Consider the following 24,774-nt stretch of genomic DNA (forward strand, 5'->3'; position numbering starts at 1 on the left):
TCCACACAGATGCCCCGTGACTGCATTAACAGATCCTGGAGGTTCTAAGATTCCCACCCAGTGATACAATGTCGGCCTTGTTCACTTAGGAAAACTATACAGTATTAGGAAATGAAGTAATATTTCAACATTGCCAAAAATGAACCCAAAGAGAAGAACTTGGCCCCAGATCACATTGCTCTATTGTGGGGATCTTTTAACAACCAATTTTATAACAATTTGCCATATGCATTTCATTTCCCTGGAAATTGTCAGTCTGGCTCAGTTGGTAGCACTCTCGCCTCTGGGTCAGAAGGTTGTGGTTTAAGACCCATGCCAGGACTTTGAACTCACAGTCAACACTTCAACCAACTGCGAGGAGATGCTGGATTTCCTCAAGACCAAAATCGAGGGGATCCGTTCAGCCACCTCCGCCCTCCAAACCATTACCCCCTCCCTATCCCACCTCACACCCCGGCCCCTACCCATCCCTTCCTCCATACCTTCAAACCTGTTTCCCCTTCCTCCTCTCACCGCCACTATAACCTGCATGAAGTGAACCACCTGCTCCCTCAAACACATCTCTACCCCTCTCCTTACCTCCCAGCTCCACCTCCTCGCTCCTTTACTCTCAGGCATCGTCAACCTCTCTCTGGCAACGTTCCCACCCCCTAAAAACAGCTATCATCACCCCTATCCTAAATAAACCTTCACTGGACCCAGCATGCTCACAAACTGCTACCACACCTCCAACCTCTCTTTCCTTTCCAAGGTCCTTGAAAGAGTTGTTGCTTCCCAGCCTCACTCCTTCCTCTCCTGCTAGTCCCTTTATGAACCCCTCCAATTGGGTTTCCGTGCTGCCCACAGCACCCCTGTTCAAGGTGACAAATGATATTCTGTCCATGTGTGACCAGGGCTCCCTCTGTCTTCTCGTCCTCCTCGACCTCTCTGCTGCCTTTGACACTTTGGACCACTCTATCCTTCTCCACCGCCTCTCCTCCTACCTCAACCTACAAAGTTCTGTCCTTCATTGATACAGATCCTAGCTCTCACACCGGCTCCACTTTGTCTCCACAAATGGCTTCTCCTCCAGCTCCCGCACCGTCTCGTATGGTGTTCCTCAGGGCTCTGTCATCAGTCCTCTCCTCTTCAACCTGTACATGCTCCCACTTGGTGACATCATCTGCAGACATTGGGTCAACTTCCACATGTATGCGGATGACACCCAACGCTACCTCTCTGCCTCCAACCTCGACTCCAGGACCACTGATACCCTTACGATGTCTGACAGACATTCTAAGTCCTGGATGAGAGCCAACTTTCTTCAGTTGAATGTCAGCAAGACCGAGGCTCTCCTGATTGGCTCACGCCAACGCCTCAGCACCTCAGGCACTGTCAGCATCCAAGGATGCACACTCCACCTCACCGAGCCAGTCAGGAACCTAGGTGGTTGTTCGACACTCAACTGTCCTTTCTCCGTCATATCCATGGCATGACCCTCTCTGCCTTCCCCCACCTCTGCAACATTGCCTACCTCTGCCACTATCTCATCCTTCAGGCCCTCATGCATGCCTTCATTACATCTAGGCTCGACTATGCAACCGCCCTACTTGTCAGCCTTCCCAACTCTACCCTCCACAAACTTCAGAATATCCAGAACTCTGCAGCTTGTATACTCTCGCCACACCATTGGAAGTCGGGCCTTCAGCCTCTCTGCCCCCACACTCTGGAAATCCATCCCACATTCCCTTCACCTCGCTCGCTCCCTTGCCTCCTTCAAGGCAGGCCTCAAGACTCTCCTCTTCGACCGTGCCTTTCGCCACCCTCCGTGATCCCAACTCCAACCATTCCAGCCCTAATCCCTCACTGTTCAGCACCTTGGGATGTCCTCCTGACTTGAAAGGTGCTTTACAAATGTAATTTTGCATTGTATTGTACACTGAACCTACACTGCAGTAATGACCCCAGATGGTGCATTGGGGGTTACTGTAAGGTACAGCACTACCCCAGTGCACACTCTGGGGTCTCCAAGCCTTGGCTCCTACCAAACCCTTCTGTTTGTTACCCATTTGTTATATGGAAATTTATTAATAATTGTAACAATCCTTGCATTTGATATTGTGCCTTATTATGTCATTGGGAAGTCTCAAAGCACTTTGCATGATATAGTGTTAAAGTGTTTGACTGTGTATTTTGTGGGCAAACATGGCAGCCAATTGTGCACAGCAGCATCCCACAAATTTGAATCACCTTGGTGTCTTGTTATAACTCACTGAACAGCACAAGGGCTTATATGTCTCAGATGTTGCATGGCATTGGCACATTTTGGAAACAGTACTGGGGTAAATGGTATCAATGAAGTATTCATAAATCACTATTGCTTTGTCTCTGATTGAAGACAGTTGAAGCAGAGGCAAAGGTAGAAAATCGTTAAAACTTTAAACAACTTGAGGATCAGTGAACGTTTATGATTATACTCGATAACAGGCCTATTAGGTGGAATGCTTAAACAAAGATGTTTCATAGAAAGCAATGAAGGCAGTGGTGGCCAACCTTTTTGGTCAGCCAACCGAATACATTTTCTTGATTGAATATTTCTTGATTTATTTATGGCTGCCCAATAAACATCGCCACTCAGTCGCTACTGGAAACAAAACATTGACTTAAAACAAACTCACCTAGTGCATCGTGTAACGTTTAGCGAGACGACTTGGGTTTGATTCCTGGGTGGGGCGAAACCTTAGGCAAATTTCCTCACTCTACACGCTTCCGTTTACCTAACACTTAATAGGAACTGGGTTGTTAGTCGATTGGTGGATCGCTTTCCAGAGGTGATAAGCCCTCCACTCCCCCCACCCCCCTGGCCCCCCACCCCCAAAATAATAATTTGGTCACTCAATCCATGACTGTTTGTGGGACACTGCTGCACGCAATTGTTTCACCCTCAAAATACAGAGTCAATCCACTTTACAGTATATTCTGTGAAGTGCTTCGAGATGTTTCAATGATGTGATTAGGCGCTATATCAAATGCAAGGATTATTATTATCAGTGCGAATGTTCAGGATGGGGGGGCACTTCTTGAAGGCCCCCATGGGCCAGTTCCGACCCCCGGGCTATGGGTTGGCCACCACTGATCTAAGGAATGCAAATCGACTGTAAGGAAATGTAAAGAACAGGCCTCACTTTGAAATACTTAAATGACAGGTTTGTTGCTAAAGGAGGAGCAGAAGGACAGATGTGAATTGGGCTAATTAAAGGGTTTTGGGCATTATATCTAGTCTTTATCCTGACTGGTGTTCACAATAGCATCCTATAGCTTAGTGGAGTCCTGTAGCTTAGTGGTTAGAGCACTCGCCTTGTAAGCAAGAGGATCTGGGTTTGATTTCCAGGCAGGGCGAAACGTTAGGCAAGTTTCCTTACTCCACACACCTCTGTTTATCTAGCAGTAAGTAGGAACCTGGTTGTTAGTCGATTGGCGGATGGCTTTTCCGGGGATAATAATCCCTACAAAAAAATATGAAATAAATAAACAATTTGATCACTCAATCCAAGAACTGTTTGTGGGACTCTGCTGTGCCCAATTGGCTGCCGCGTTTTGCCCACAAAATATACAGTCAATCCACTTTACAGTATATTCTGTGTAGCACTTTGAGACGTTTCAGTGACGTGTTAAGGCGTTGTATCAAATGGAAGGATTGTTATTATTACGCATTTGGAATAAGTTTCTGGAATGACCTATTGACTGAACCACCTTACTATTCCTGTTCCCCACGGAGGTCAGAGGACAAAAGAAAATCAGTGGAAAACGACTAAAAAAAGCATACGTAAACAAAGACCATATCTTAATAGATTTGAAACACCTCCATGGAGACCAATTGAAAGCAATGGTTTTGCAACGCACAAGACTTCAAAGTTGACAAACTGTCAGCAGATTCAGGGGGGAATAAATTAGCAGAAGCTGTGGTGCTTGCCAAAGAGCACGTTAATCGCACATAACTTTTCGCAGAGAGAGAGAGAGAAAAAATGCACTGCTTGCAGGCTGGTGTGTGTGAACTGCCAAGAATTTGTACAGTACTACAATAAATTCTCCCAGTCTAATCAGCAGCAGCAGGAGAGAGAATTACCTTGCAGCTCCATCTTGTTCAGCCTTTAGAACAATTTGCAACTCTTTTTTACCCAACGATGTGACTTTGTATGAATGCTTTTGCTTGTTTAATAATAGTAATCCTTGCATTTGATATAGTGCCTTATCAGTTGAGATGTCTCAAAGCGCTTCACTGAATATATTGTGAAGTTGATTGACTATTATTTGGGCGAAACTTGGCAGTCAATTGCGAACAGCAGAGTCCCACCCGCAAATCTAATTTTATTTGGGAGGGATTACTAACCCCAGAAAGTGATCCGTCAATCGACTAACAACCAGGTTCTAATTTACCGCTAGATAAACAGAAGGGTGTGGAGTAAGGAAACTTGCCCTGTTCGGGAATCGAACCCGGATCCTCTCATTTGCGAGGTGAGCGCACTAACCACTATGCTACACTATGGTTAAAGCACCTCAGCACCAACATATGGACAAGCGCTGGTTCAGCAGTCTCTGAACACGGCGGTGCAGGCAGTGGTTACAGAATCATTCTACCGGCAAATACAAAGATTCCCTTCAGACATTCTGGAAGCACTTAGCTTTGTACCATCTGGCTCAAGCAGTCAGCGGGCACTGTAGATCATTCTAAATCTTCTCTGGGTTACACTGTCCTTGGCACGTTGTCATGAGGCGTCATGCAGTACTGGTTGGGATTTTAATGTTCTTTGATTAGACATTTACAGGGTGTCCACAAAGCCCTCTTACTCCCTGTTACAAAACAGTGATACGAGACTACAGAGGAGCTGAAACAGTCTGTCAGAGATACATTTCGCCTCCTCACTCCATCCATGTTATGGAAAATGCAGCACCAAACATGGTGACGGTTCATTATCTGCCATAAAAACGATGGCGCTGACTCACACACACCGACCCTCTGGACGTCTGAATACATTTAAACACTTGTACTGAACACAACAAATTACTTCTAATACAATTATTATAATATCATCATTTTCCCACGTTTGTTTTCTAAATGAATACAAACTGAAAGTTCTGATCAGACACAGAGCCCTCACTACATTTTATGCTCAGTATTGGTGAAAATACCAGACTGTATCATTCATACCCTACCATGTGAATGTATCTGCTAAATGCTGTTTATTGCACATCAACAAGTAATCTTTTCACATACCGTGCGTGTGACAATGTTGGATGTCAGGCCATGTGATGAGTATTAATGGTCAGGAGTAATTAACAGGTACCCAATTTGAAAAGAGAAAAGTTTGTCCCAGTGTCCTGGCCAACAATCTTCCAGTCTGTAGGACCTCGCTGGCCTGCTGTGATTGCCAACAAAACAGCGCTGACAGTTGAGAGTAATTACTTTTGGAGCACTTTGAGATGTTTTGACAATGATAACGTGCTATAAATATACAAGTTATTTCTTCCACTTTCTAAATACATGTTCAACTCACGGCCTCACTCACAGCTTCGGAAATGCCAGTAATTAAAAGCACATTCAGCCTTTGGAAACAGTAAAAACTCATTTGCACAGAAGTGACACAAAGTCAGTCTGAGTTTCGGACCCAAGCTGAGGGTTGGGATCGGGATCGGGAGCGGTGGAGGGCAGAGAGGGTGGGGGTAGCAGGGTGTCTGAAGGCACGGTTGAAGAGGAGGGTCTTGAGACAGGCCTTGAAAGAGGCAATGGGAGGGAGCGAGGCAAAGGGACTGTGGGATAGAATTCCAGAGGGTAGGGGCAGAAAGGCTGAAGGCCCGACCGCCAATGGTGGAGCGGACTGGACGAGGGATATGGAGCAGACCGGAGCCTGCTGAGCAGAGGGAACAGACAGGCCTATATGGAGTTAGCAGATCATAGAGGGAGGGAGAAACAAGGATTGAAAAGCAGGGCTTTGAAGGATTGAAAAGCAGTTTGATGTTGCGATAATAATAATAATAACCCTTGCATTGATATAGCGCCTTATCACGTCTTCGAGACATCTCAAAGCGCTTCACAGAATATGTTGTAATGAAATGGAGCGTGAACCTTAGACAAGTTTTCTTACTCCACACGCCTCCGTTTACCTAACAGTCAGTAGGAACCCGGTTGTTAATTGATTGTTGGATTGCTTTCTCAGAATAATAATCCCTTCGAGAAAAAATAATAATTTGGTCGCTCAATCCACAATTGTTTGTGGGACACTGCTGTGCACAATTGGCTGCCACATTTCGCCCACAAAGTATACAGTCTCAATGATGTGATAAGGTGCTGTATCAAATACAAGGATCATTATTATTACTTCTTGAACCACTCTTTCGGTCATACATTACATTAGAATATACAGCACAGAAACAGGCCATTTGTCCCAAATAATAATAATAATAAATGGTTTATGCCCGTGTTTATGCTCCACATGAGCCTCCTCCTGTCCTTCCTCAACTAAGCCTTCAAGCATAACTTTCTATTCCTTTCACCCTCATGTACCTCTCTAGCTTTCCCTTAAATACATCTATACTATTCGCCTCAACAACTCCTCGTAGTAGCATGTTCCACATTCCCACTACTCTCTGTATGAAGAAATTTCTTCTAACTTCCCTATTTGATTTATTATTATTATTCTTGATCTATTTGTGATTATTTTATATTTATATTGATTATATTCATCTTTCTCCTCTCCCATTTCCTTGACTCCCACTTCCTGTTCGGGTCCCACCCTTTTGATACTTCTTCCCATGGTGAAAGAACTTGTAAAGCTAAATTGTATTGTATTAAGATCGCTCCTGGGAGAACCTCCCAACTCCCTTTTGACCTTTCATCTAATGTTCACCTACAGTTTCCCCTGGTGCTGGCCACTGGCTAGAAGAGATGAAAAAAACACAGAAAGCCCCAAATAATGACCAAATTCAGGCAAAAAAAAACTGAAACCTCATGCTCAAAGTGAGGCCCAGGAAAGACCAAGCTCCCACGAACAGGAGATCATTGCTCCATATTCCCCTGTTTTCTGCTCCACTGCTACTGTCACACAAATACTGTCAGATCGAGGTATAAAACATTCAGCTATTGAATTTATCCACTGGGATGATTTTTCTTCAATGCGGTAATTTTCTTGTAAAAATAGGATTGTTTAGAATAGAATTGCAATCCAACCCATAAAGCACCCAGCTGTTTTCTGAGCCCTGGGGTCAGGACCTTGGCATTTGTCCAGCACTGTCATTCCTTATTGGTGCACAGAACATTGCATAACCAGAATTTACTGTGAACATCCAGACTGATTTACTGTATTTAGAAAAACTCCTGGTTTGAGTAGTCCGGGGCTGTTTGGAAGAGCTTGCCGTTTGATTCTTTGGACCAGGGTGAGAGTGAGAGAGAAGGAGAGCAAGGGACTCAATTTTTTGGAAATCCAACAACAACAATAATAATAATCCATGCATTTGATATAGCACCTTATCACATCGTTGAAACGTCACGCTTCACGGAATATACTTAAAGTGGAATCAATGTATATTTTGTAGGTAGCCAGTTGCACGTAGCCAGGCCAAAACATTTTTTTTGGAGGGATTATTAACCCCAGAAAGCGATCCGCAAATCGACAAACAACTGGGTTCCTACTTACTGCTAGGTAAACAGAGGTGGGTGGAGTAAGGAAATTTGCCTAAGGTTTTGCCCCACCTTGTGAGGTGAGCATGCTAACCACTACGCTACGGGAATCCACAACAAGAACTTGCATTTATATAGCACCCCTCACGCAAGATAAGGTCTCGGAGCACTTAAAGTCCACATTTCAGTCCACATTTGCTCTAATTTATTTTGTTTTCAGCTTATCTGTCCTTGTTCTAGAAGCGTGTCGTACTCTGTAAATTTTGCTGACTGCTATTTGGCAATTGAAGAAAACAGTAATTATCCTTACATGGTTTACAGACAATTTCTTCCTCTGATTGGTTGTATGTAACCAAATTCCACCTTTATAACTAGAATCGCAAAATAATGTTTTTAATGAACTTGTGTCTCCAAATTGGACATTGGTTCCAATTTGTTTTGATGAATCCTTCCGAATCTCCTATGTAGCATGTGAAATGTTAGACTGTACAGAGCATAGACATTACAAATTTCCCTGGTTGGCTTTGGGAGGGGATCAACAACAAATTACATTTATATAATAATAATAATAATCGTTGCATTTGATGTAGCTCCTTATCACATCGTTGAGATGATTCAAAATGTTTCACAGAATATACTGTAAAGTGGATTGACTGTGTATTTTGTGGGCGAAACTTAGCACCTAATTGCACACATCAGTGTCCCACAAACAATCATGGAATGAATGACTACATTTTTTTAGGAGGGTTATTACCCCAGAAAGCCTTCCGCCAATTGATTAACAATTGGGCTCCTACTGATTGCTAGGTAAACAGAGGCATGTGGTGTAAGGAAACTTGCCTCAGGTTTTACCCCTCCCAGGAAATATAGCTATTTATATATACATTTATTTAAATAGATTATATATTATATATAAATATATATAGCTACTTTCATGTTGAACAATGAGCAGTTTAAAAATTAAAAAAATTGACGTTTGAGCAAGCAGCGAAGGCAAAAATTTAACCTGCACTTGGGGGAATCATTTAATTTGCTTTGTGTTAATCTTCTCTTTATCGTAAAAGTCAATCCTTTCTGTAAATTTTGCTGACTGCTATTCAATGCTTCAAGATTTACAACCATTCAGTGTACATGTAACCTTGGGAACGACAGAGCAAGCACCATTGAAAGGATGTGTTTTATGTATCCTGGCATTGAGATTAGGAATTGCTAGTATGCGGTATTGTTTAGGAATTGGTACAGCGCTGACATTTTGTTTCCTTGAGAACAAAGGAAGAGCCCTGTCCCATGTCATTGCCCACCAGAGTCTCTGTGGAGGCTCTGTTCTGGTGTCACAATTCTCAGCAGTTCTGCGAACATGTGCAGAACAAAAAGCCCAGTGTCTTTCTGTTGGCTTTTTTTCCTTTGCAAATCAAAATAAACGTGTGTTCACAATGAGTTTGAGTTCTGTAATCTCAGTCGGGGTCCGATACATTTTGCAAACTTTTTGTTTTACTAGAATTCAAAGCCCGAAGTGAGTGTTTTTATTTGCCCCACTCCCTTCCCTCCTTCCCCTCTGCTCCCTTGCTGAACAGTATAATAATCCCTCCAAAAAAAAATTGCTCAATCCATGACTGCTTGTGGGAGACTGCTATGCGCAATTGGCTGCCGCTTTTCGCCCACAAAATACACAGTCAATCCACTTTACAGTATATTCTGTGAAGCACTTTGATATGTCTCAGCGACGTGATAAAGCGCTATATCAATAATATGATTATTATTAACAAATCGATTCATGTGTACGAAACTGTAAGAGAAAAATGTTATATCCTAAAATACATCCTCGAATGATTTGGGGGCGAATGTACAGCAAGTATAGTGGAATCCATCCCGGCAACATGCCAGAGCCCCTCCGCCTCACGTTGCCCCCTCTCTTGCCTCCTTCAAGGCCCATCTCAAGACCTTCCTTTTCGACTGTGCCTTCGGTAATCTTCTCTCCTCCACCCCAACCCTTAACTTAGGTACAAACACCTCGTTATCCAGTGCCTTGGGACTTCCTCCCGACATGAAAGTTGTTAATTAAATGCAGTTTGTTGTTTGTTGTTGTTGTTAAGTCGTTTAGACTGAAAGGATCAGGTTCAGATACAATGACATGTGCATGTGACTGCCAGGATAATGGAAGGCAAATTGCATGGACCTTAGTCTTCTTTCATCTCACAATTTGTATGTTCTTTTATTTGTATGTGCACCGTAATTAATGAAAGTCAATTGAAAATGTCTAAGACGGGTTTAGAAACGGGGCGGGATTGCATTGTTTTAGCATAATGTTGGCACCTTTCAGCATGTTATAGAAGAATGGTCCATTTGCCATTGACCCAGTGCTATTTATTACCAGATTCATGTTTTTTTTGTGCAGTTAATCCAAAGCGAGCACTCCAGTATGCAAATAAACTAATTCTTAATTCTTAATTCTCACTCAGGGACCCAGCCATTGAATCAACAGTACTTTTTTTATGTGCACTAAATGTGCACCTAGAAAAGGCAGGTTTGAAGTGGAGTCTAATATGTCCCATTTGTAAGAGAAATCCTTAGTCACAAATGTTATGTTGGCTCTGTTGCACAGGAGCAGAAATTCACTGTTATTAAATATCAGAGAATTTTTTAGGATCCCGAAGAATAGTGAAATTTTATTCCTTAAAAATACATAGAAATGGCAAATGTCGTAATGTCCTGCAAACACCCTGGAGATGGATGAGCAATTTATCTGGAGGATAAATAGTGTCTGGCCTTTGTGCTTTGAGCTACTACTATTTCATGCAAAATAAATGGACATCAAATAGAACAATACACTTGTTCCTGTTCTGGCTGTTAAATTGCTTAATTTATTATAATATTATTATAATGGTCACTCAATCCATGACTGTTTGTTGGACACTGCTGGGTGCAATTGGCTGTCGCGATTCACCCACAAAATGTATAGTCACTGCACTTCACAGTATATTATGTGAAGCGCTTTGAGACATCTCAACAATGTGATAAGGTGTTATATCGAATGCAAGGATTATTATTATTAATTTTTATGATTCCTTCTGAGGTTCTTTTTAATGGCTTTCTTATTGTTGGCTATAATATTTATAACCAAGGAAAGCACAATACACACAGACTGTCTTCTACTGCAAGCTCGTCTCTCCAAACAACCACTGCCCAGTTTATTTAATCTTGTATTTAATGTATAAGGTGCGGATTTTTCAGTCTATTTGCCCACTTGTGACTTGTTAATTTTGTATTTAACCTGTGCTCTTAATCTAAATCGACCAGTACACTTACCTCTGCATTGCCTGTGCCTCTCGCTATTTGAAATGGAGAATAATTGCTTGCATGTTAATTAACAGGTTAAGCACTAATAGCTAACAGTTGCATTTGATTTAGCACAATTTCACATTGATTGTTATGCAGGCAAATGCAGCAGCTAATCTGTGCCCTCATGGTCCCATGCCATAAACATCAATGAGATGAACGACCAATTAATATGACTTGGTTTAAAGGGAGGAGTGTTGTCCAGGACACAAGGAACTCTGCTTCTTTTAAAACATTCTGTAGGTGCGGCCCTCTGGGGAGAGATTCCAGACTCGAGAATTTCCAATGTAGAGTTGAAATGCATTGGTTTGGATATTCTTAAGCACGGTGATGGGGTTAAGCACGTGTCTGTATTGTTGGGAGGTGCCGTCCTTCAGAGGAGAAGTTAAACCAAGGTCCCATCTGCCTGTTCAGGTGGACGGGAAAGATTCCATGGTGCTATTCTGCGTCCTGGCCAACAACCCCCCAAAATAAAATGAATCTCTCACTCCATGGCTGTTTGTGTCTATATTGCTGTCCGCAAACTGGCTGCTGCAACTCGCCCGCAAAATACCCAGTTAATCCATTTTACACATTGAGACGTCTCGAAGACGTGGTAAGGAGCTATATCAAATGCAAGGATTATTATTATCTATGCCGGGTTCAGTTAATTTCCAATTTCATTCCGAGAGAGGCTTTGAGGTGTTTCTTTTTCAACGTGAAAGACGCTGTGCTAAACCGCGTTGCCGTCGATTTATGACAGAACCACTTAGGCATCTTTGCCATGGTGACCAACACACTGGAGGGGCTTGTGTGTCTCCGAGGAGCTGACATGCCCCCAGTTGTATTTTTATCCAGCACTTTATATGAAGAGCAATGCAACCTCACTGCTTGTGTGAGTGACAAGCAGAGGCAGACAATCCTGCAGGAGCTGGAGGGTGAGATGGCTGCACTGAAGCCAATGAAGTTGGAAAGGGGGTGGGCTGAGGATCAGAGACTGGGGTTGAGGAGGAGCGATGAGTCTCATTGAGTTTCCAGAGAGAGAGAGAGAGAGAGAGACACACACACACACATAGACAGCAACACACACCATCGAGAGGCGCAACATGGCATCAAAATGCCCCAAATGCGACAAAACTGTCTATTTCGGTAAGAATCACATTTTTTTTATTCTCTCTCTCTCTCCACCCCACCCTCCTCCTCCCTTTATGCATAAAGCAATGCTGAATGTTGTGACAGATTTCAGGTTGACAGACACTCAAAAGAGCTCAGTCTGAAACCAGCTCTGGTCCAACCTGCCTTTGCAGCGCGTTCGTTCATGTCGGGGGATGATCTTGTGGGACAGATCCAGGTAGACCCAGCAGTTAAAACGACAGAAAAGAGATCATGAGAAAATAATCCCCAATGCATCGTAGGAAGAATTTCCCCCCCCACTGTGTGCTTCAAAGCACGGGAACTGCTCTTAACAGATGGGAAGCGAAGCCAATATTATATTTCTGATATTAACATTATTTGATAATTGTAACTGAGCAGTGAATTCAGATGCACAGCTGTGGGTGTGAAAGTGGAAGCAAGGAATCTCATCTCAGTCTCCTTGTCAAAGCAGCAGCTTTCTCTGTGTGTTTATATGTGCAGTATATATATATATATATATATAATATATATGTGTATACCACCAATATAATGCATTTGTGTTCCTCCTCATCGCAGTCTGTGTTCCTCCTCCGCACAGGGGATGAGGGTTAAATGTTTGAAAAGATGTCTTTTTTTAAAAAAATACACACACAGTATCTTAAAAAAAAATGTGGTTTGATTGTAGTGCCTGATATACTGGTTGGCAAGGAGTGGCTGGTGGATTGTATGCTGGTGTTTTTGGGAGGGAACTGGATAGTAATAAATCGATCTGACGTGTCCCCATCTGCCACTGTGAGCATATTTCGCCCTTAATATTTCATGTATCATGTAAGGATGGGGGGGGGGGGGGGAGGGGGGGGTTTGGAGTAAATAGGTTTCAATTCTCTCTCCATCTATTCAAAGCGCGTGGGAAGGGGGAGCAGTGAAAAAATAGCCTTTTAAAAATAAAGTTTTTTCTAAAAAAAAAGATGGAACAGAATAACAAGGGGTTGATCGGTTGATTTCTCTGCTCCATCAACATCCAGAATGGTACATTGTGAAGTCCTCAGAGAATGAATTAACCCGGGAGTGAGGATCTGTGTGTGGTGTGTGTGTGTGTATATATCTGTCTGTGCGTATGTGTGTGTGCATCTGTCTGTCTGTGTGTGTATATCTGTTTGTCTGTGTGTGTGTGTGTATATTTGTCTCTGTGTGTGTGTATATATCTGTCTGTGTGTATATCTGTGTGTATATCTGTCTGTCTGTCTGTCTGTATGTGTGTATATTTGTCTGTGTGTGTGTATATCTGTCTCTGTGTGGAAATATCTGTGTGTGTGTGTGTGTGTGTGTATATCTGTCTGTCTGTCTGTGTATATCTGTCTGTCTGTGTGTGTGTGTGCTGGGGAGGGAGCTTTGTGCAACAACAACACATTCAAACAGTCATTGCTTATCTCTCTTGTGAAAATATTCAGTTTGTTCATAACCCAGGTCCCAAAACACACAGGTCTCAGTGTGAATTTGCTGCTTTTGCTGTGCGAATGACTTAAATCATTCCGTTGAATTTTTTGTTTTATCTGTAAAATCTTTTGGAATGAGCACTTCATGAAAATAAAAGCTGATTTGTTGGGAGTGGGTACCGTACAGTATTTGTTTTGAGAGGGATCTGTTCAGGAGTGGTTCAGAAGAGGGGGTGAGTCCAAGAGCATTAGGAGGGATTGTAGTGGTATCAGGCTGACACACTTGTTAGCAGGGAGTGGCTGGGTGTTTCTGCAGCCTGGCTCGAGAACAAAATAATCCTTGACTTTGATATTGTACCTTATCATGTCGTCAAGACATCTCAAAGCACTTTACAGGATTAAGCAATGAAGGGAAGTAACTGGTAATCTTGTAAACAAATGTGGCAGCCAATTTGCACGCAGGCAGGAGTGTCCCACAAACAGTCATGAAGTGAATGACTAATTTTATCTGAGGGATTGTTGGCCAAGACACCGGGAGAGAGAAACTCACTTCTCCCTTTTGAATAGTGCCATGGGATATTTAACGTCCACCTGAACAGGAAGATGGGACCTTGGTTTTACATCTCATCTAAAGGATGGCGCTTCTCCCAAATGCTGCAATAGACTGTGAGTTCAAAGTCCCGATGTGGGGTTTGAATTCACAGCCCTTTTTGACATTTAAGATGCATTTTGGATCGAAGCATGTTTTCACTTCTCTTTTCTGTACAAGTGGTCGGCTCAGGGATTTTTGCTGCTGAAATTGCCTCCTCACTCCTGGATCTTGTAGCATAGTGGTTAAGGCACTCGCCTCGCAAGCGAGAGGACCTGGGTTCGATTCCCGGGCAGGGCGAAACGTTGGGCAAGTTTCCTCACTCCACACGTCTCAGTTTACCTCGCAGTCAGTAGGAACGCAGGTGTTAGTCAATTGGCGGATCACTTTTCTGGGGGAAATAACGTTCTCCCCCGCCACCCATCTAGATTCATGGGCGTTACCTGCACCCAGCTTCTTTGCCCAAGTAGCTGGTCTGTATGTGGGAATCTGGAAGGGAAGTGTCGGCATGCTATTTGACTGGAGAGAAGAAAATTACAGCCAGATCCGACTCTATCCTCACCCAAGTTTCACCACAAGTTCTCTGCAGTTAGTTATTGAATAGCAATCAGAATGGGAGCTTTGGCTGATTTTGGAGTAATAATCCCCCTTAAAAAATATGGTCACTCAATCCACGACGGTCTGTTGGACACTGCTGTGCGCAATTGGCTACCACATTTCGCTTCCAAGTACACAATCAATTCACTTTACAGTATGTTCTGTGAAGTGCATTGAGACATCTTAACTATGTTAGCTATCTCAAGTGCAAGGATTATTATTATTAATTTTCTCTCATCTGCTGAGCTCTGATTTTGTGCTGGAGCACTGTACTGTGGTGCAGTCTGGCCTCCACAGATGGGCATCTCGGCACTAAATCGTGAAGAACAAATGATGGACGTTTGATTTCAAGAGGTTGCAATAGGAGACTGGGCAGCTGGACTGCAGAACGAGACCACAGGCTGAGTCTGTCAATCACACTGTTGCCCTCGCTTACAGTTTACTATATGTCTGTGGTTTTGTTGCTTTCGATGAATGTATCTTAATGTATCTACATTTTCTCCCATTCCTCTTTCTGTTCATAGAGTAAATAATGCGTTTCTCACAGATAATAATAATCATCCTTGCATTTGATATAGCGCCTTATCACATCATTGAAATGTCTCAAAGTGCTTACACTCCGTGTAAAGTGGAGTGACTGTTTTTTGTAGGCGAAACGTAGCAGCTAAAAAAGATCCTGGTGAACGTTGTGTTAAATCCCACTCTTAAGAATGGGATGAAACTTTGCCCTTTAAGGCTCAGTTTGTACTAATCCCATCTCTCATCCAGAAGCGTTTGCGTTCAAGATTGAAACTGGGATTAAAGATCATAATGTGTGCTGACAGACCAGTGCAGTCCTGGGAGAGCACCACATTGCTGCAGGTGTTGTCCTTCAGGTGAAATATTAAATTGAGATCCTTCCTAGGTGGATTTTAAAGATCACTGGCGCTGTATCAAGAAGCAGATGTATTTTGGCCATTATTCCTCCCATTTCAATTCACCTAAACTCACCAATTCACCCATTTCTATTCACCAGATTAAATGCGGATATTTTGCTATTGGTGAGACTTTGCAGTATTTGCCTACATAATGGTCTCTATACTTCAAAGTTGCTTACTAAGTAAAGAGTTTGAGCTGTTTTGATGTAATAAAGTTCAGGATAAAGTGCAAGTACTTATTGTATTATGTGATAATAGTATCCTTTAGTCAGTCACCACCCAATGGGCATGAATGGGCAACCTTCTACCAGGACCTTACCAATACTGCCCTGTAACCAGCCACTTGGACAAGTAAGGGGACTCTCACCCCACAGGTGGTTATTATTATTACATTTTTGAAGAGTAATTAATTATATGACCATCTGATTTTTTTGGTGGCCTCCTGTCAATTCAAAACGTTGCTCCCCTCAGATGTTTAATGGTGCAGAACCCCTGTGTATTTGCTGAGGCTGTAGTCGGATACACAGATAGTCAGATGTTAGGATCACGTGTCTCCTGATCTCTATTCCCCTTATTTGCAATGGTATTTTGAAAATGGGATCAGCCAGACAACTTTTCCGGTCTTGTACATTCTTCTTCCTAGAATCCTTTATTTTAAACACTAGTTGCAATTTACAGCCATGTCACTCAAACACAAACAGTCCTATGTCTGCCTTGGAGCTCAAGAGTTTTCGGGATGGGAGAACAGATACAAGAATAAAGGCAGGAGCCCAAACCAGGTCTGTAGGTGTGGTCAGTACTATTTTCAGCCTAGTGGTTACAATGTGCACCCCAGTAGTAATAATAATAATAATCCTTGCAATTGATGTAGCGCCTCATTGCATCATTGCGATGTCTCAAAGCGCTTTTCCTGTTAAACATGTCCCACAAACAGCCATGCAGTGAGTGCCTAATTTTATTTTGGAAGATTGTTGGCCAGGACATTGGGAGAGAGAAACTCTTGTCTCTTTTCAAATAGTACCGCGGGATCTTTAACATCCACCTGAACAGGCAGATGAGACTTTGGTTTATCGTTTCATCTGAAGGACTGCAACTCTGACAATGCAACACAACTCAACTCTGCATTGGAGTTTCAGATTAGACTATGTGATTCCAAGTCCTGACGTGGGTCTTGAACCCCCAACCTTCTGACTCAGAGGCGAGAATGCTACCACTGCCAGGCTATTTAATCTCAGGCACCTCCTCAGCAGACATATTGAACTGAGCAGCTGTCTTCATTACAAGGATACATTTACACTTTCCCAATTAATGAGCACAAACTTACTCTCTTCTACCCCCCAACCTGTTTGTAATTGTAAGTGGAAAATGGCAATGGCTAGACTGACTTTTCCAGCCCGTCGCATTCCTCTTTCCGAGAATCCGAAGAAGAGTAATTGAGCTGAGGCATGTTCGAAATTCCTAAGCGAGGTTTTAAGTGGTTGCAATGTTACTGGTTAAGTCACTTAACTGCAATATGAACGAAGACGCGCTTTGCTCCAGGCAGGCATAACCTTCACATCAGTGTCCTGTCAGTTACTACATTAAGGTGAATATCCTACAAACTCCCACACAGACTAACATCCAGAAAAACTGTACATTACAGACAGATACTGTCAGATCCTACACATTTACAATCACTTAGCTCAAAACATCAAAGGAACCCAAATAATGTCCATCAAGTGAGTGCATATAATACTCCCAGTCAGTCAGCTAACAGCACACAGATTACTTACATTTGCAGAGTAAAAGTCTTGTACTTTAGAATATCATTTGAGCTCCTTGTTAGGATTGTAACAGGTACATAGCGTCCAGAATTCTCTGTATATTTCACTGATAAAATGGCATTAAAGCTCATCTCCCCCACACGCCACATACACATACACACACGCCAGACTTCAAGTCTGAGTTTTCCTCTCCTGTTCCAAACTTACTTGTTCGGAAATACCTTTAGAAGTGCTGGCAGAAAAAAACATGGAATTGTGCCACTCCAAAACTTCAACTGCCATGTGTATGCTATCAGCAACATCAGCTGCTATAAACAGCAACTTGTGTTTATACAGCACCAATGACACAAAAGAGCGACTCAACACATACTTAACAATGGATTTGGTAAAAACAAGCAAAGTGGTTTGGAAAGGATTTGCAGCGAGAAGGGTAAAGGGTTGCTCAGCCTCCAACCTTGGAGCAGAGCAATCGAGACAACATAAGTGGCAGATCAGAGTCAGAATAGACTTTGATTCAGGATGTATTATTTTTACAGTAATGTTGGGGCTGCTAAGCCGGTTTCACAAAAAGGAAAACAAGTCTTTAGAAATAAATCTGCAAAGATATGAGGAAAAGCGCCACACAGCAAGCTCTGCTCCAGTGAGTTACTTGGCATTTATCTTTTTTTTGAACCATGAGGAGCAGGAAGCTATTCAGGTCATTTGCGAGACCGCACAATGCCTTCTTGTTTGTTTCTTTCCCTCTTAAAATGAGTATGAAACGGAGATTTCCCATTGGAAAAATGAAACTCACGCAAGCCCAGTCATAAGGAGGCTGCACAACAGGTGCTTTAGCATAAAGGCTCCTTGTATTCTTCACCATCACACTGTCCAGCATCACCCACAGAAACATCCACTCTCCTCAGTAAGTTTCCATTCCCTTTAGAAAGGCAGAAAAGCACCCAGAACCCTTTCAAGCCCACTTCAGCTAATGAATGTCACAGAAAATATTTTCGTGTTGGTCTACAATGGAAACCCTGACAGCCTCCCACTGATAAAACTGCTCAAAACACAACCAATAACAGCAACTAAAGGAATCCAAATTCAAGCACCTCCCATAAGCATCAGAACTGAGGAATGCATGAGCCGATTCAGCCAGAAATCCAGCCCTATGCACAGCCACACTGAGACTGTGCGATTCAGGGGCTTCGCACCACCCTCTATCTCCCCTACAGGAAAGTACTGTTTGGATAATCCCTGAATTTGAAAGGCATTGGAACCCAAATTCCACAATATTCCACATCCCCACTGTCCAGCATGACAGCATTCTCCACTCTTCTCTCCGTAGCTGAGAAATCACTGGGGAACATAAGTTGAACTTGTCTAACACAGAGTTGGTGCAGACTAAGTTCATTAATACGGGCTGGACTGCCTGAGAGTCTGGTCCACCTTATCCTCTAATCTGTGGTGGTGGTTTGGAAATCCTTCTACCATGCAACTCAACTTTTAACTCTGTATTTTAATAGATTTTCATTAAAAATATAATGTAATAGGTCAAGAGTCAAACTGCCTTACAGCTCAGGCTGTTCAAACTCTGGACTACAAATAATCACACCAAAGTTCAGGATTCAACAGCTTGTATTTATATAGCGCTATTCCCATGAGTAGCATCTCAGTGCTTGATTAGAGTGCTGTTAACATACAGTATCTAGTTAAAATAACAGGTAAGATTACAGTTAATGACAATATTTTCATTGCTTAGCTCTAATAATAACAATTCTTATATTTGATGTAGCACCTTTCACTTCGAGAGGATGTGTCAAAGCACTTCACACGATACATTAAGTGTGTATTTTGTAGGCAAACTATGTACTGTGCTACATCGCATGCTGACCCCCATTAAGTTTGTCAGCCATACAGCAGAATACTTTTGAGGCATAAACAAGGAAGAGACTGCGTACATGAATATTTTGTGTATTTCCTTGCATAAACAAAACCAATAACAGATTAGAAAGAATAAATAGAAATAGCCTTGTGCCTATTTTTATTTCCTATCTCTGCCCTTCATTTGCCTTTTCAGTTTTTGCGCACAAAAGTGTGAGACATTTTGTGTGAGAGACTGCAACTGAGTGCATGTGTGCGTGTGTCTGTGAGTGATGGGAAGTATAATAATAACAATGCTCACTGGCAAAAGTCTGCGTGACGGTAACTCACTCCCCGGTTGAAGGAAAAGAGGAGCAGAAAACCTTCAGAAGAAGAGGAAAAGTGAGTGAAAACTGGCAAGAGATCAAGGGGTGTGGGGGGAGGAAGAAAGAGAAAACGACAGGAATGCATATTTCTACAGGTTTTTGTCAACACCAGTGAACTTTCAGATCAGGCTGTGGTGTCTGCGACTCTGTGCTGTGGGATGTTGATTTCTAAGCCTGTTGCTCCTTCTCAGATTCCAGAGAAAATCTCAACAAAGACGTTCTTTCAAAGTCTTTCTAAGAAGTTGCTGCAGTCACAAGGCACAGTAGCGTGCCATGATGTCTGGCGAGACATGGCGTGCCACACTCTAATTCACCAAGGTCGTCCATGTCAACATGGGGACTGTTAGCAGCACATGCAAGCTTGTCCATCTTACCAATTGCATACAGCAGCGTCCCACAAACAGTCATAGATTTTTGGGGGAGGAAGAGATTATTGCCCCCGGAAAGCGATCCACCAATCAACTAACAGCCGGGTTCCTACTTACTGTTAGGCAAACAGAGGCGTGTGGAGTAAAGAAACTTACCTAAGGTTTCGCCTCGCAAGGTGAGCACACCAACCACTACACTGCAGGACTCCTTGTAATTGGGGGTTGTTAAAAATCTACATGTTAAAAGCAGCAGCTCCTGTCTAATTCAGGGACACCGAACCTTCATGGGGAGCGAGAATAAGCCAGCAAGCACCGTGGCAGCAGTGAGCCAGTGAGGGACAAAGTGAATGGACAGTGTTGAAGATGCGGAGGGAAGTGGAAGGATTGAAGAATGATTGAGCCCAGGTCCAGGAATAGTCCTGCATTTGAGATTGGAACAGATTTTGTTTGCGGTGGGGATGGTTAGGGGGAGAAGAGGAGAAATGAAGGTGCATATAATTTGGGGCTGGGGCGTAGAAAACGTGGTCAATCGGTAAAGAGAGAAGGGGGAAAAAGTGTAGGAATTAGGGAATGTAATTGATGGATTTTTAATGAGAAACTAAACAATGGACCCTGCGGTTTCATAGTCACCATGGAACCATTAAGAGACTGCTGTAGTTTATTGACTAATGTCGTCCATTAATTCTCAATTGTGGTTTAGATTTTGATAATTATAATAAAAACCTGGGGTTGGGATATTTCGTTATCGATCACAACCTGAAGTAATGGTGATCGCTGCCCTGGAGGCAGTGTGACAGCACAATGACTGAGCAGAGTCCATGTGGAGCCTTGAGACAGGTGTCAATCAATCTATTGTATCCTTGTGTTTGTCCTCCAGGCAAGTGGTGGGAAACAAAAGACTTTCCCATTTCAGGAACGTGAGGGTCAGCACTCCCAGGTCAGACATAGACTTTCAGATGTAAAATCATGCTCCCTCGAACACTTCAGGGGCAGATAACGGAGGTTAGATATTTGTTAGATATCCTAGCCACCGGAAAAAAATTGGTCACTCGCTTTATGGCTGTTTGCGGGATATTGTTGCGAGCAAATTGGGTGCCACAGATACCAGTCACTAAGCTTTGCAGAAAAATCTGTAAAACACTTCGACTTTTCAACTTGATAAGGCGCAAGTTTATTGTTGAGAGCACTTGCCTCGCAAGCTAGAGGACCCGGGTTCGATTCACGGGCAGGGCAAAATCTTAGCTTCCTTACTCCACATGCCTCTGTTTACTAGTAAGTAGGAACCTGGTCATTAGTCGCTTTTCAGGGGTAATAATCCCTTACAAAAAAATAATTTGGTCACTCAGTAATTTGGCTGTCACTTTTCACTCACAAAACAGTCAAATCAACTTCACAATATATTCTATGAAGCACTTTGAGACGTCTCAACAGCTTGATAAAGCGCTGTATAAAACGCAAAGACTATTATTTTATAAAATGCGCAAAATATCATAAATTTGTAAAAAAAAGTCATCTTAAAAAAATTGTTGTATTGTTAGACGATGCTTGACTGGGTGGTGCTCTGCTGTCTGACTGTCTGTCAGCCACCTGCCTTGCGTGATAAATTTAAATCGTTACTTGTAAAAGGAAATTCTGTCTAACATTGTTCCCGTGCCTGGGATTTTTGTTGCGTTGCTAATATTTCTGGTGGTCTGATTCATTTCAGCCCAGATTTGTTCCGGGTGTACATGTTCCCGGACATGGCAGATGCCGTGAATTTGTTTGGCAACTGCCGGGCTGTGATTGAGGATTGAATGGTTTGCCAGTCTAGTCGTAACGCTGTCACTCTCGGTATTTGATAAAAATTCTCAACCGTGTGACTGCGATATGCACAAACCAACTGCTGCGAGACGAAACTGCATGTCTCACGGGAGGCAAAGATCTTAGACTAATAATATTAATCCTTGCATTTGATATAGCGGCTTATCACATCTTCGAGACGTCTGAAAGTGCTTCACAGAATATACTGCAAAGTTAATTAATTGTGCCTTTTGTGGGTGAAACACGGGAACCAATTGCATTCAGCAATGCCACACAAACATTTGTGGATTGAGTGATCAAATTATTTTAAAAAACTTTTTTTTTGAAGGGATTGTTATCCTCGGAAAAGCGATCCGCTAATCTACTAACAACCGGGTTTCTACTTACTGCTTGGTAAAGTAGGGCTTGTGGAGTAAGGAACCTTGACTGACATTTTGCCCTGCCCAGGTCCTCTCGCTTGTGAGGCGAGTGCTCAAGCTAATATACTACAGGACTCCACAAGGACTACAGGACGAGTCTGTGTTATAAGCCTATAAGGAAGGTAGAGAGATTTTGAGGAAGGTTTTGAGAAAGGAGGTAGGGAGTGAAGTATTGAAAAATCCTTATTGTATTGTATTTAAGGTTGTTAAAGATGATGTGTAGATTATCGGAAGTGGGCAACTTTTGTGCTCTTCCCATCTACAGTGAAGGCTTTAACTGTTTATAGCAAGTTATTTTTTTACACACACCAACATAATGATAAAGACTTTTCATGTGGAATTGGCCTACTGGTAACCAGCTGACTGATGTTACAAGTTATTCGAATGGGCCATTGAGCCAATGTCTACAATAATGATACTTGCGTTTGATGTAGCACCTTATCACATCGTTGAACCATCTCAAAGCGCCTCACAGCATATACTGTAAAGTGGATTGACTGTGTATTCTGTGGGCGAGACGCTGCAGCCAGTTTGCGCACAGTAGTGTCCCACAAACAGCCATGGAGTGAGTGTCCAATTTTATTTGGGGGATTGTTGGCCAGGACCCCCTTCTCTTTTCGTATAATGCAGTGGGATCTTTAATGTCCACCCGAACAGGAAGACCGGACCTCGGTTTAATGTCTCATCCGAGACATCCGAAGTATGGCACCTCCGACAAAGCAACACCCACCCAGCACTGAATTGGAATATCATGCCACTTGGTATCTTATAGAGAGAAGGTAAAGCAACCACCTAACTCTCGAGTCCAGGTCAGGCTAACAGCAGATGGGCTGGAGAAATGGGCTTTGTTCTTAGACAGATGCTCAGCAAGCTGGGTTCGGATGACTGCTTCAGTGCAATTTTACACTGAATGCATACGCGAGTGAGCGCTTTAATCTGCTTGGGTTCCTTAATCCTATTGCAAAGAGAAAAGGCAGAAAATTCACTGCTGCTGGCAGATAACCATTTGGAAGGAAGCTTCACCATACAGATTAATGACCGTTGTCTCAATCTGTTGTTTGGATGAATCTGCTGACTGGGCTCTTCATACACCTGTGAAGAGTGACAAGAGTACACACAAATGGAGCTGGGTCTCTGTTGTCCGCGTGTACTTGTTTGTGTGTGTTTTTGTGTGTGTGTGTGTGTGAGAGTTCGAGGGCAGCAGCTGAGTTGGGCAGTTGTTGAGAGTGGCGCCAGTGAACAGAAGGCCACATTATCCAGTTATTTTGAGCTGAATTAAGATGAAAAGACACACTAGACACTTGCCCCTCAAAGGAAATCTTGGATCTTGCTCAGAATCGAGTTAATCGAGATGAAGTCAGTGGAAAAGTAACCCTTTAAGCTGGGAAGGGGGCACAGAAAGTGGTGTGGTCCAGCCTGGTTACAGCCCTTTTGACATCAAAGCTTCCAGATACTCAGTTGGTTGTTCACAGCAACCATTCTCCTCGGATCCTGCCTAAGGATTAGCAGGATCACTTAGCATTCTCCATCACTTAGTCTGTCCACTGATGTGACACCCGTCTCATGAATGTCCTCATCCCAGAACAATGGATCACTGGGTCCTGTCCTAGGAATTTCCTCCCATTTATTTCCTGGGTTTGTTTCCAGCATATAGAAATAGAAGAAATAACAATCAGCCTTGTGAGGTAGTTGCTGCTATTTTAAAGGGATTTATGGATCAGTTATTTGTTAGATAGATAGATAGATAGATAGATAGATAGATAGATAGATAGATAGATAGATAGATAGATAGATAGATAGATAGATAGATAGATAGATAGTTAGATAGATAGATAGATAGATAGATAGATAGATAGATAGATAGATAGATAGATAGATAGATAGATAGATAGATAGATAGATAGATAGATAGATAGATAGATAGATAGATAGATAGATAGATAGATAGATAGATAGATAGATAGATAGATAGATAGATAGATAGATAGATAGATAGATAGATAGATAGATAGATAATCCTTGCATTTTATAGTGCCTTATCACCTCGTTTAGATGTCTCAAAGGACTTCATTGGAATATAAAAGAGAATTGACTATGTTTGTGAGTGAAATGCAGCAGCCAATTGCGCACAGCAGTGTCCCACAAACAGTCGTGGATTAAGTGACCAAATTATTATCATTTTATTTATTTATTTTTGAAGGGATTATTACCCCTAGAAAGCAATCCTCCAATCGACTAACAGCCGGGTTCCAACGTATTGCTGGGCGCAGGGCGGAGGAATTATCATCATGTTTCGGGAAGGAAAGTAATTAGGAAGCTACATTCATCTGATCTGACAGTAGCGGTTAGGAAGTGCTAAAAGTGACTGGGATTCAGCAGTAAAAACAAAGGGAAACCTGCTTACCTTTGATTTGGAGTTTCGTAGCGTTGTGGTTAGAACATTCGTTTCGTAAGCGAGTGTTGGATTCCCTGGCAGGGCAAAACCTTAGGCAAGTTTCCTTGCTCCACATGCTTCTGTTTACCTAGCAGTAAGTCGGAACCCGGTTGCTAGTCG

At 42.6% G+C, this 24,774-nt stretch overlaps 1 protein-coding gene across 1 annotated transcript in view; it reads left to right on the plus strand.

Annotated features, from left to right (window-relative positions):
- Positions 1-11,903: 11,903 nt before the first annotated feature.
- crip2 (cysteine-rich protein 2) overlaps positions 11,904-24,774 on the plus strand; it is a 40,788-nt gene continuing 27,917 nt past the window's right edge. Inside the window, exon 1 of the mRNA XM_007893206.2 lies at positions 11,904-12,118. Within this exon, the coding sequence (XP_007891397.1) occupies positions 12,076-12,118 (43 nt within the window). The 5' untranslated portion in view covers positions 11,904-12,075. The remainder of the gene's footprint in view (positions 12,119-24,774) is intronic.

This window comes from Callorhinchus milii, unplaced genomic scaffold (genome assembly GCF_018977255.1).
Source record: "Callorhinchus milii isolate IMCB2004 unplaced genomic scaffold, IMCB_Cmil_1.0 Scaffold9, whole genome shotgun sequence".
NCBI classification, from domain to species: Eukaryota; Metazoa; Chordata; class Chondrichthyes; order Chimaeriformes; family Callorhinchidae; genus Callorhinchus; species Callorhinchus milii.